The sequence below is a fragment of the Oncorhynchus keta genome, chromosome 19 (genome assembly GCF_023373465.1).
Source record: "Oncorhynchus keta strain PuntledgeMale-10-30-2019 chromosome 19, Oket_V2, whole genome shotgun sequence".
Classification (NCBI taxonomy): Eukaryota; Metazoa; Chordata; class Actinopteri; order Salmoniformes; family Salmonidae; genus Oncorhynchus; species Oncorhynchus keta.
Genome location: NC_068439.1, coordinates 17,589,092 through 17,604,091, shown reverse-complemented (window position 1 = coordinate 17,604,091; position 15,000 = coordinate 17,589,092). Strand labels below are relative to the sequence as shown.

The window sequence follows — 15,000 nt, the reverse complement described above, 5'->3', positions numbered from 1 at the left end:
TTAAAAAACTGGGTCTCAGCCCAGACTTGCGTAAGTGAAACACTGCTAGGTGATCGTTTTCAACAGTCTGTTACCAAGGTGGAATGTCAATGACGACAGACAGGACTTCGGACCTCCAGGAAGAACCACATTTCTATGGAACTGCTGACGTTTTCTAGAAGAAACAGAGGAGTCTCCCCGACTAAATGTTTTGGTTGCTATACTGCGTTGTGACCTTAGAGTGAGGCCAATGGTTGTGTGCTGACATATTTAGTCTCATTAAAGCATCATTCAGCAGTAGAAACAATAACAATGCAGCCTCCCCACCCCTGGTTCCCTGAGGGATGGGGCTCAAATTCATAGACAGAGCTATGGATGCAAGGATTGACCATCCAGGATATCAAAATTATAGTTTGAATGTAGGTTTACATTTTCTTTGTTTAGTAAAACAAGCTAATATTTTTGGTTTTGATAGGGTACGACAGTTGAACTAAGCTCATGAGGGATTTATAAATTACAGTATATTCTTCCAAAATCAATTGGTATATATAATTAATTAGTTTAAAACGGCTACTGCACTCAGTCCCCTGCGTCGTCACCATTCTAGGTCTCTTTCATATCAATCAAGGATTAAACATGTCATTATGTGACATAACCATGTAAGAAGTTAATCTATAGTTTTTCAAGGTGCAACTTGGGTCCAGCTAATCACATTAAGTTGGAGAATACCCCTGAGAAGATTGTTTTAAAGGTTGTTTTCAGAGCTAAATCACTGTTTTCCCTTCACAGAGAGGTGAATCACTGTTTCCCTTCACAGAGAGGTGAATCACTGTTTCCCTTCACAGAGAGGTGAATCACTGTTTTCCCTTCACAGAGAGGTGAATCACTGTTTCCCTTCACAGAGAGGTGAATCACTGTTTCCCTTCACAGAGAGGTGAATCACTGTTTTCCCTTCACAGAAAGGTGAACCACTGTTCCACTTCACAGAGAGGTGAATCATTGTTTCTCTTCACAGAGAGGTGAAACACTGTTTCCCTTCACAAAGAGCTAAATCACTGTTTTCCCTTCACAGAGAGGTGAATCACTGTTGCACTTCACAGAGAGCTCAACCACATTCCCCTTCACAGAAAGGTGAACCACTGTTCCACTTCACAGAGAGGTGAATCATTGTTTCTCTTCACAGAGAGGTGAACCACTGTTCCCCTTCACAGAGAGCTCAACCACATTCCTTTTCGCAGAGAAGTGAACCACTCTTCCCCTTCACAGAGAACTCAACCACTGTTCCCTTTCACAGAGAGGTGAACCACTGTTCACCCTTCACAAAGAGGTGAATCACTGTTTTCCCTTCACAGAGAGGTGAATCACTGTTTCCCTTCACAGAGAGGTAAACCACTGTTTCTCTTCACAGAGAGGTGAACCACTGTTTCTCTTCACAGAGAGGTGAACCACTGTTTCTCTTCACAGAGAGGTGAACCACTGTTTCCCTTCACAGAGAGGTAAACCACTGTTTCCCTTCACAGAGAGGTGAATCATTGTTTCTCTTCACAGAGAGGTGAATCACTGTTTCCCTTCACAGAGAGGTGAACCACTGTTTCCCTTCACAGAGAGGTGAACCACTGTTTCTCTTCACAGAGAGATGAACCACTGTTTCTCTTCACAGAGAGGTGAATCACTGTTTCCCTTCACAGAGAGGTGAACCACTGTTCCCTTCACAGAGAGGTGAATCACTGTTTCCCTTCACAGAGAGGTGAACCACTGTTCCCTTCACAGAGAGGTGAACCACTGTTTCTCTTCACAGAGAGGTGAACCACTGTTCCCCCTTCACAGAGAGGTGAACCACATTCCTTTTCGCAGAGAAGTGAACCACTCTTCCCCTTCACAGAGAACTCAACCACATCCCCTTTCACAGAGAGGTGAACCACTGTTCACCCTTCACAAAGAGGTGAACCACTGTGATCTCTATTTACGTAACAGTTCCCTCTATTGTGGCTGAGACCTGAGCCAGACCTGAGCCAGACCTGAGCCAGCTTTAAAACTCTCATCATCGCAATCCCTCGGCGAAAACTTTCAACGGCTCAATCATAGACGCTTCTTTAAAGAAAAGTTAATCACTGGATGGGACTCATCTGCTCTCCTCTCGTAACACACACACGTACACACACAGAGACATACACACATACACATTTACAACAAATAGGCATACACACACACACACACACAGACACATAGCCACACACACATAACCACAAACATACACAGACACACACAACCACAAACAGACACACACACACAGACACAGACACACACACACACACACAAATGATCATACACCCACATAGACACACACACATAGACACACACACATAATCACAAACAGACACACACACAAATTATTATACACATAGACACACACACAGACACACCCACATAAACACAAACAGACACACACACACAGACAAATTGTCATAAACACAGACACACACACATAAACACAGACAGACACACACACAAAAATGATCATACACATATAGGTACAGACACACACAGGCTCTGCAGCCGTACCACAGCCGACACACATACACACACACCTCTCTCAGAAAAAGTGTGTCAGTACGTAAATGTAATTACCTGGCTGGTGGTGAAGGTGCTCGTGGCGCTGAGGGGGAAAACAGGAATCTGCAGAATGGTCGTGACAGAGGGGTACTATGGGAAATATTATAAAGCATTCCACTGGGAGTTTGGGAAAGCAAATAAGGCAATGAACTATTTCCAATGTTACCCACTAATATATAATAATATAATATATATATACCATTTAGCAGGTGCTTTCATCCGAAGCGACTTACAGTCATGAGTGCAGACATTAAACATCTGGCCTCAGGAATCAACCCCACTATACTGGTGGTGGAAGCACCATGCTCTACCCAGGGAGACATACAGGACCAGCAACTATTGAGGTGACATGTAAAGTTAGAGTAATACTGTACACATTGTGTGGGCCTGTTGTACCATCTATCCAATGTGTAAGCTATATGCCTGAATGTGAGTCAGTGTATTCTACATTGTAAAAGTGAGTAATGACTTGTAACTGGTATTACAGAACATATTCAAAACATGGATTTCTGATGATGTCACATGATAGGTGATATTTTTTATGGTGTACCAGCAGGACATGCACTAGTACACAGGAGAGGGATCTATTTGTGAAATGGCCTTTTCAACATCACCCTGGTTCACATTTTGACACCTGCACACACACACACACACACACACACACACACACACACACACACACAGACACTGGTCCTGCCACATGTCGTTATTTTCAGTTTAGGAATCTCTAGAAGGGACAATCCAAACAATGTTGTCAGCCAGTTGACAGCTCTTCCCTCTTCCTGTTCATCTGGGGCCACAGTACTATGCCGTCAGAGCAGAGGGCCCATCGCCATCAGCCCCTGAACCAGGCCAGTTTGAAGTTTTCCCCTCTGGCCATCTGGTCAGACCAGGGCACCAGCCACCAGACCCAATTTGTCTGCTCAGGCTCCACTGCTTCCATTTGGTTTCCCTGTCCAGTTCCAACCCCCGTTAATTCCAGGTTCCTGGCTGTTGCAGCTCAAGGACAGTGGTGTATTCATTGGGGGGCTGTAGTGTAGCTGGTTAAGCCTCAATTCCATCGCGAGACCTTTAAGATAGGATAGTTTGTGTCCCAGGTGGCACACTGTTCCCTATAGTGCACTACTTGAAAAGTAGTCCACCAGAAAGGGAATAGGGTGTGATTCTGAGAAATAGACATAGCTACCTGCTGTCCCTCTGAAACAACATGGTGGAACACTCAATCTTACAGCTATTTGTTTATGAGGTCTGGAATAAAGCAGTATGGACTAGTGTTAGTCCGTGGTGACGTCAGAGCAGTCATAGCCAATTAGAGCAGTGGGATACAGGATGTTCCATCCATGCTACCTATATAGGCCTGTCTGGTTTCCACAGATTACAGTAAGCCAAAGTGGGAGCCACCACTGAAGAATATTGTAAATCAGTTAAGAATGAGTGTTATTGTTACAGTGACTTGTTGCCCAAGAATGATGTGAAATGAGCAATGCTGAGACAAATTAAATAATAATACATGTGCCAACAACGTAGGCCTAAACCTGCTAGTTAGTATAGGCTACACCACAGTGGGAGCCATCTCCTTTCTGTGACCAGTTAAAGATTCAGAAGCTGTTCTCTGCGGTATTTCTGAACTAGCCTGGTCCCAGACCTGTTCGTGCCCCTGCTTTACTCCATCAGCATTGTAAAGGTGAATATGAAATGGCACGACAATTCCACAAGGAGTTAGCAAGAGAGGAGAAACAGGCTTATTCTGGTCCAGATGCAGCACAAAGTGGCTTAATGTTGGAGTAAATGTAGTAGAACGAGCAACATTAAAATGCACTTCAAATTTCTAAAATACCTGGACTGGAAGTTGATGTTTTGTCAGGATTCAGGCGGAAAGAAAGAGAAAAAGCAGTCGTTTTAAAGACGCCCGTGTGCCTCTGCCTTGGGAAGCAGACCCACCTGCTGTAATGGTGCCACCGACCAATTAATTTTGATAGATGCAACTGCTACTGTCAGTGCCGCGCGGGGAATATTGTTCTCACAGCGAGACTTGGCGGTCAGAGAGCGGAAATAATAAATGTTCATTTCACTTAATGTGTTTGTCTTGAAAATGTCATCTGAAAAAAGTTTCAAACTGCTTTCATGTAAGGACTAGAAACTATGGGTAAAATGTGTAATAGTGGCACAAGGATATTTGTAAACTTACTTACAGAGTAGACTATTCTCGAGGTTTAGACATGGTGTAGCCTGATAGGAGTGTTGTTTAGTAGAGCTTGAGTGGCGCGCGTCAAAGAGGAATCCATCGTGAGGGTGAATCGCTGTCCGTGGTGCTGAACTTTGCTGTCAATAGTGCAACGCCCGTTGACCATCATATTTATTTAACATGGCAAGGCAGTTAAGAACACCTTCTTAGTTACAATGACGGCGTACCGAGGAATAGTGGGTTAACTACCTTGTTCAGGGGCAGAATGACAGATTTTGACCTTGTAAACTCAGGGATTCAATCTTGCAACCTTTCGATTACTAGTCCAACGCTCTAACCACTAGACTTCCTGCCGACTCATATTATAAAGTCTCAAAAAATCTTACTGAGCCAAGTATTGTTATAACCTTTTACTGCAGTTTCTTGGTAATCTTAAACAAATCTACTTTGAAACCAAAGTATAGGCTACACCTCACAAACATGGTTATGGGTTTAAAAAGTATAGGCTACACCTCACACACATGGTTATGGGTTTTTAAAGTATAGGCTACACCTCACACACATGGTTATGGGTTTAAACAGTATAGGCTACACCTCACACAGATGGTTATGGGTTTTAAAAGTATAGGCTACACCTCACACACATGGTTATGGGTTTAAACAGTATAGGCTACACCTCACACACATGGTTATGGGTTTTAAAAGTATAGGCTACACCTCACACACATGGTTATGGGTTTAAACAGTATAGGCTACACCTCACACACATGGTTATGGGTTTAAACAGTATAGCTACACCTCACACACATGGTTATGGGTTTAAACAGTATAGGCTACACCTCACACACATGGTTATGGGTTTAAAAAGTATAGGCTACACCTCACACACATGGTTATGGGTTTAAACAGTATAGGCTACACCTCACACACATGGTTATGGGTTTTAAAAGTATAGGCTACACCTCACACACATGGTTATGGGTTTAAACAGTATAGGCTACACCTCACACACATGGTTATGGGTTTTAAAAGTATAGGCTACACCTCACACACATGGCTATGGGTTTAAACAGTATAGCTACACCTCACACACATGGTTATGGGTTTTAAAAGTATAGGCTACACCACACACACATGGTTATGGGTTTAAAAGTATAGCTACACCTCACACACATGGTTATGGGTTTAAAAAGTATAGGCTACACCTCACACACATGGTTATGGGTTTTAAAAGTATAGGCTACACCTCACACACATGGTTATGGGTTTTAAAAGTATAGGCTACACCTCACACACATGGTTATGGGTTTTAAAAGTATAGCTACACCTCACACACATGGTTATGGGTTTAAAAAGTATAGGCTACACCTCACACACATGGTTATGGGTTTTAAAAGTATAGGCTACACCTCACACACATGGTTATGGGTTTTAAAAGTATAGGCTACACCTCACACACATGGTTATGGGTTTTTAAAGTATAGGCTACACCTCACACACATGGTTATGGGTTTTAAAAGTATAGGCTACACCTCACACACATGGTTATGGGTTTTAAAAGTATAGCTACACCTCACACACATGGTTATGGGTTTAAAAAGTATAGACTACACCTCACACACATGGTTATGGGTTTAAAAAGTATAGGCTACACCTCACACACATGGTTATGGGTTTTAAAAGTATAGGCTACACTTCACACACATGGTTATGGGTTTAAACAGTATAGGCTACACTTCACAAACATGGTTATGGGTTTAAAAAGTATAGGCTACACCTCACACACATGGTTATGGGTTTTAAAAGTATAGGCTACACATCACACACATGGTTATGGGTTTAAACAGTATAGGCTACACCTCACAAACATGGTTATGGGTTTAAAAAGTATAGGCTACACCTCACACACATGGTTATGGGTTTAAACAGTATAGGCTACACCTCACACACATGGTTGTGGGTTTAAAAAGTATAGGCTACACCTCACACACATGGTTATGGGTTTTAAAAGTATAGGCTACACCTCACACACATGGTTATGGGTTTTAAAAGTATAGGCTACACCTCACACACATGGTTATGGGTTTTAAATGTATAGCTACACCTCACACACATGGTTATGGGTTTAAAAAGTATAGCTACACCTCACACACATGGTTATGGGTTTAAAAGTATAGACTACACCTCACACACATGGTTATGGGTTTTAAAAGTATAGGCTACACCTCACACACATGGTTATGGGTTTTAAATGTATAGCTACACCTCACACACATGGTTATGGGTTTTAAATGTATAGGCTACACCTCACACACATGGTTATGGGTTTTAAAAGTATAGGCTACACCTCACACACATGGTTATGGGTTTTAAAAGTATAGGCTACACCTCACACACATGGTTATGGGTTTTAAATGTATAGCTACACCTCACACACATGGTTATGGGTTTAAAAAGTATAGGCTACACCTCACACACATGGTTATGGGTTTTAAATGTATAGGCTACACCTCACACACATGGTTATGGGTTTTAAATGTATAGCTACACCTCACACACATGGTTATGGGTTTTAAAAGTATAGGCTACACCTCACACACATGGTTATGGTTTTAAATGTATAGGCTACACCTCACACACATGGTTATGGGTTTTAAATGTATAGCTACACCTCACACACATGGTTATGGGTTTTAAATGTATAGCTACACCTCACACACATGGTTATGGATTTTAAATGTATAGCTACACCTCACACACATGGTTATGGGTTTTAAAAGTATAGGCTACACCTCACACACATGGTTATGGGTTTTAAATGTATAGCTACACCTCACACACATGGTTATGGGTTTTAAAAGTATAGGCTACACCTCACACACATGGTTATGGGTTTTAAATGTATAGCTACACCTCACACACATGGTTATGGGTTTAAAAAGTATAGGCTACACCACACACATGGTTATGGGTTTAAAAAGTATAGCTACACCTCACACACATGTTTATGGGTTTAAAAAGTATAGGCTACACCTCACACACATGGTTATGGGTTTTAAAAGTATAGGCTACACCTCACACACATGGTTATGGGTTTAAACAGTATAGGCTACACCTCACAAACATGGTTATGGGTTTAAAAAGTATAGGCTACACCTCACACACATGGTTATGGGTTTAAACAGTATAGGCTACACCTCACACACATGGTTGTGGGTTTAAAAAGTATAGGCTACACCTCACACACATGGTTATGGGTTTTAAAAGTATAGGCTACACCTCACACACATGGTTATGGGTTTTAAAAGTATAGGCTACACCTCACACACATGGTTATGGGTTTTAAAAGTATAGGCTACACCTCACACACATGGTTGTGGGTTTTAAAAGTATAGCTACACCTCACACACATGGTTATGGGTTTAAAAGTATAGACTACACCTCACACACATGGTTATGGGTTTTAAAAGTATAGGCTACACCTCACACACATGGTTATGGGTTTTAAATGTATAGCTACACCTCACACACATGGTTATGGGTTTTAAATGTATAGGCTACACCTCACACACATGGTTATGGATTTTAAATGTATAGCTACACCTCACACACATGGTTATGGGTTTTAAAAGTATAGGCTACACCTCACACACATGGTTATGGGTTTTAAATGTATAGCTACACCTCACACACATGGTTATGGGTTTAAAAGTATAGGCTACACCTCACACACATGGTTATGGGTTTTAAATGTATAGGCTACACCTCACACACATGGTTATGGGTTTTAAATGTATAGCTACACCTCACACACATGGTTATGGGTTTTAAAAGTATAGGCTACACCTCACACACATGGTTATGGTTTTAAATGTATAGGCTACACCTCACACACATGGTTATGGGTTTTAAATGTATAGCTACACCTCACACACATGGTTATGGGTTTTAAATGTATAGCTACACCTCACACACATGGTTATGGGTTTTAAAAGTATAGGCTACACCTCACACACATGGTTATGGGTTTAAAAAGTATAGGCTACACCTCACACACATGGTTATGGGTTTTAAATGTATAGCTACACCTCACACACATGGTTATGGGTTTAAAAAGTATAGGCTACACCTCACACACATGGTTATGGGTTTTAAATGTATAGCTACACCTCACACACATGGTTATGGGTTTAAAAAGTATAGGCTACACCACACACATGGTTATGGGTTTAAAAAGTATAGGCTACACCTCACACACATGGTTATGGGTTTTAAAAGTATAGCTACACCTCACACACATGGTTATGGGTTTAAAAATATAGGCTACACCACACACATGGCTATGGGTTTAAAAAGTATAGGCTACACCTCACACACATGGCTATGGGTTTAAAAAGTATAGGCTACACCTCACACACATGGTTATGGATTTAAAAAGTATAGGCTACACCTCACACACATGGTTATGGGTTTTAAAAGTATAGCTACACCTCACACACATGGTTATGGGTTTTAAAAGTATAGCTACACCTCACACACATGGTTATGGGTTTTAAATGTATAGCTACACCTCACACACATGTTTATGGGTTTAAAAGTATAGGCTACACCTCACACACATGGTTATGGGTTTTAAAAGTATAGGCTACACCTCACACACATGGTTATGGGTTTTAAAAGTATAGGCTACACCTCACACACATGGTTATGGGTTTAAACAGTATAGGCTACACCTCACACACATGGTTATGGGTTTTAAAAGTATAGGCTACACCTCACACACATGGTTATGGGTTTAAACAGTATAGGCTACACCTCACACACATGGTTATGGGTTTAAACAGTATAGCTACACCTCACACACATGGTTATGGGTTTAAACAGTATAGGCTACACCTCACACACATGGTTATGGGTTTTAAAAGTATAGGCTACACCTCACACACATGGTTATGGGTTTAAACAGTATAGGCTACACCTCACACACATGGTTATGGGTTTTAAAAGTATAGGCTACACCTCACACACATGGTTATGGGTTTAAACAGTATAGGCTACACCTCACACACATGGTTATGGGTTTTAAAAGTATAGGCTACACCTCACACACATGGCTATGGGTTTAAACAGTATAGCTACACCTCACACACATGGTTATGGGTTTTAAAAGTATAGGCTACACCACACACACATGGTTATGGGTTTAAAAGTATAGGCTACACCTCACACACATGGTTATGGGTTTTTAAAGTATAGGCTACACCTCACACACATGGTTATGGGTTTTAAAAGTATAGGCTACACCTCACACACATGGTTATGGGTTTTAAAAGTATAGGCTACACCTCACACACATGGTTATGGGTTTTAAAAGTATAGCTACACCTCACACACATGGTTATGGGTTTAAAAAGTATAGACTACACCTCACACACATGGTTATGGGTTTAAAAAGTATAGGCTACACCTCACACACATGGTTATGGGTTTTAAAAGTATAGGCTACACCTCACACACATGGTTATGGGTTTTAAAAGTATAGGCTACACCTCACACACATGGTTATGGGTTTTAAAAGTATAGGCTACACCTCACACACATGGTTATGGGTTTTAAAAGTATAGCTACACCTCACACACATGGTTATGGGTTTAAAAGTATAGACTACACCTCACACACATGGTTATGGGTTTAAAAAGTATAGGCTACACCTCACACACATGGTTATGGGTTTTAAAAGTATAGGCTACACCTCACACACATGGTTATGGGTTTAAACAGTATAGGCTACACTTCACAAACATGGTTATGGGTTTAAAAGTATAGGCTACACCTCACACACATGGTTATGGGTTTTAAAAGTATAGGCTACACCTCACACACATGGTTATGGGTTTAAACAGTATAGGCTACACCTCACAAACATGGTTATGGGTTTAAAAGTATAGGCTACACCTCACACACATGGTTATGGGTTTAAACAGTATAGGCTACACCTCACACACATGGTTGTGGGTTTAAAAAGTATAGGCTACACCTCACACACATGGTTATGGGTTTTAAAAGTATAGGCTACACCTCACACACATGGTTATGGGTTTTAAAAGTATAGGCTACACCTCACACACATGGTTATGGGTTTTAAAAGTATAGGCTACACCTCACACACATGGTTGTGGGTTTTAAAAGTATAGCTACACCTCACACACATGGTTATGGGTTTTAAAAGTATAGGCTACACCTCACACACATGGTTATGGGTTTTAAATGTATAGCTACACCTCACACACATGGTTATGGGTTTTAAATGTATAGGCTACACCTCACACACATGGTTATGGATTTTAAATGTATAGCTACACCTCACACACATGGTTATGGGTTTTAAAAGTATAGGCTACACCTCACACACATGGTTATGGGTTTTAAATGTATAGCTACACCTCACACACATGGTTATGGGTTTAAAAGTATAGGCTACACCTCACACACATGGTTATGGGTTTTAAATGTATAGGCTACACCTCACACACATGGTTATGGGTTTTAAATGTATAGCTACACCTCACACACATGGTTATGGGTTTTAAAAGTATAGGCTACACCTCACACACATGGTTATGGTTTTAAATGTATAGGCTACACCTCACACACATGGTTATGGGTTTTAAATGTATAGCTACACCTCACACACATGGTTATGGGTTTTAAATGTATAGCTACACCTCACACACATGGTTATGGGTTTTAAATGTATAGCTACACCTCACACACATGGTTATGGGTTTTAAAAGTATAGGCTACACCTCACACACATGGTTATGGGTTTTAAATGTATAGCTACACCTCACACACATGGTTATGGGTTTAAAAGTATAGGCTACACCTCACACACATGGTTATGGGTTTTAAATGTATAGCTACACCTCACACACATGGTTATGGGTTTAAAAAGTATAGGCTACACCACACACATGGTTATGGGTTTAAAAAGTATAGGCTACACCTCACACACATGGTTATGGGTTTTAAAAGTATAGCTACACCTCACACACATGGTTATGGGTTTAAAAATATAGGCTACACCACACACATGGCTATGGGTTTAAAAAGTATAGGCTACACCTCACACACATGGCTATGGGTTTAAAAAGTATAGGCTACACCTCACACACATGGTTATGGATTTAAAAAGTATAGGCTACACCTCACACACATGGTTATGGGTTTTAAAAGTATAGCTACACCTCACACACATGGTTATGGGTTTTAAAAGTATAGCTACACCTCACACACATGGTTATGGGTTTTAAATGTATAGCTACACCTCACACACATGTTTATGGGTTTAAAAAGTATAGGCTACACCTCACACACATGGTTATGGGGTTTAAAAGTATAGGCTACACCTCACACAGATGGTTATGGGTTTTAAATGTATAGGCTACACCTCACACACATGGTTATGGGTTTTAAATGTATAGGCTACACCTCACACACATGGTTATGGGTTTAAAAAGTATAGGCTACACCTCACACACATGGTTATGGGTTTAAAAAGTATAGGCTACACCTCACACACATGGTTATGGGTTTTTAAAAGTATAGCTACACCTCACACACATGGTTATGGGTTTAAAAAGTATAGGCTACACCTCACACACATGGTTATGGGTTTTAAAAGTATAGCTACACCTCACACACATGGTTATGGGTTTAAAAAGTATAGGCTACACCACACACATGGTTATGGGTTTTAAAAGTATAGGCTACACCTCACACACATGGTTATGGGTTTAAAAAGTATAGGCTACACCTCACACACATGGTTATGGGTTTTAAAAGTATAGGCTACACCACACACATGGCTATGGGTTTTAAATGTATAGCTACACCTCACACACATGGTTATGGGTTTAAAAAGTATAGGCTACACCTCACACACATGGTTATGGGTTTTAAAAGTATAGGCTACACCTCACACACATGGTTATGGGTTTTAAAAGTATAGCTACACCTCACACACATGGTTATGGGTTTAAAAAGTATAGGCTACACCACACACATGGTTTTGGGTTTTAAAAGTATAGCTACACCTCACACACATGGTTATGGGTTTAAAAGTATAGGCTACACCACACACATGGTTATGGGTTTTAAAAGTATAGGCTACACCTCACACACATGGTTATGGGTTTAAAAGTATAGGCTACACCTCACACACATGGTTATGGGTTTTAAAAGTATAGGCTACACCACACACATGGCTATGGGTTTTAAATGTATAGCTACACCTCACACACATGGTTATGGGTTTAAAAGTATAGGCTACACCTCACACACATGGTTATGGGTTTTAAAAGTATAGGCTACACCTCACACACATGGTTATGGGTTTTAAAAGTATAGCTACACCTCACACACATGGTTATGGGTTTAAAAGTATAGGCTACACCACACACATGGTTATGGGTTTTAAAAGTATAGGCTACACCTCACACACATGGTTATGGGTTTTAAAAGTATAGGCTACACCTCACACACATGGTTATGGGTTTTAAAAGTATAGCTACACCTCACACACATGGTTATGGGTTTAAAAAGTATAGGCTACACCACACACATGGTTATGGGTTTTAAAAGTATAGGCTACACCTCACACACATGGTTATGGGTTTAAAAAGTATAGGCTACACCTCACACACATGGTTATGGGTTTTAAAAGTATAGGCTACACCACACACATGGCTATGGGTTTTAAATGTATAGCTACACCTCACACACATGGTTATGGGTTTAAAAGTATAGGCTACACCTCACACACATGGTTATGGGTTTAAAAGTATAGGCTACACCTCACACACATGGTTATGGGTTTTAAAAGTATAGGCTACACCACACACATGGCTATGGGTTTTAAATGTATAGCTACACCTCACACACATGGTTATGGGTTTAAAAAGTATAGGCTACACCTCACACACATGGTTATGGGTTTTAAAAGTATAGGCTACACCTCACACATGGTTATGGGTTTTAAAAGTATAGCTACACCTCACACACATGGTTATGGGTTTTAAAAGTATAGCTACACCTCACACACATGGTTATGGGTTTAAAAAGTATAGGCTACACCACACACACATGGTTATGGGTTTAAAAAGTATAGGCTACACCTCACACACATGGTTATGGGTTTTAAAAGTATAGGCTACACCTCACACACATGGCTATGGGTTTAAAAAGTATAGGCTACACCTCACACACATGGTTATGGGTTTAAAAAGTATAGGCTACACCTCACACACATGGTTATGGGTTTAAAAAGTATAGGCTACACCACACACATGGCTATGGGTTTAAAAAGTATAGGCTACACCTCACACACATGGTTATGGGTTTTAAAAGTATAGGCTACACCACACACATGGTTATGGGTTTAAAAAAATACACCATGTCAGATATAGTGTTCGATGCAAATTCAAAATTGAATAAATTTAAACTCTGCATCTAAACATTAAACTTTATATACATCACAGAAGACTGAAATATGACGAAACCGATAGAAACACCAGATTTTCAGCTGGCTTTTTAAAATAATGTTGTTTATTATTAAATTATGACAAATATAAACAACGTTCGTTCCATGAGGTCACTAGTCATTTGACTGCAGCAAAGGGCTACCTGCAGCCCTGCCCACACACATACAGCCTATACCTCTGAGCACCAAGAGCAACTACACCTCTGCTATTCCATCTTGAGGAGAATAAATCATTTTGGAAATATATCCTACCACCTGCATTAACTTCAGCCACTGTTACTTCAGTGTTTTGATTTCACTGGCTGTTTTAGGAGGAAATACACATAATGCCTAAAAGGCATCATCCACCAATTGATTTATACATTTCCATCAATCTAATTGGTTATTAGAAAGCAGGTGCAAAAAAACGTGTTGAGACAGAACAAATAGTCTAACTGAAGGCCCATAGCTTAATGTACTCAAATAGAAAGAGAACAAACTTACGTGTGCCGTCAAACCGTGTGGCTATGGTGTCTAGAAACGTGTTCTGAGGCGCAAGTAATCCTTTCATCACAGGCATTTTCTCTCCCTGTTGCCCAAGTCCCCATCAAAGTCACGGAGGTAAAGGTGTGAGCCGACCGAATGTATGAGGCGCATCCGTTAACACTGATCCGCCAAGAGATCAAGGAGTCGTCTGTGGTAA

The 15,000-nt window shown here is 40.6% G+C and overlaps 1 protein-coding gene across 1 annotated transcript in view; it reads right to left on the bottom strand.

The window, feature by feature from the left end:
* LOC118397958 (potassium voltage-gated channel subfamily H member 8-like) overlaps positions 1-15,000 on the bottom strand; it is a 139,650-nt gene that overhangs the window by 124,497 nt on the left and 153 nt on the right. The window contains exon 1 of the mRNA XM_052469899.1: positions 14,802-15,000. This exon is cut by the window's right edge and continues 153 nt beyond it. Within this exon, the coding sequence (XP_052325859.1) occupies positions 14,802-14,877 (76 nt within the window). The 5' untranslated portion in view covers positions 14,878-15,000. The remainder of the gene's footprint in view (positions 1-14,801) is intronic.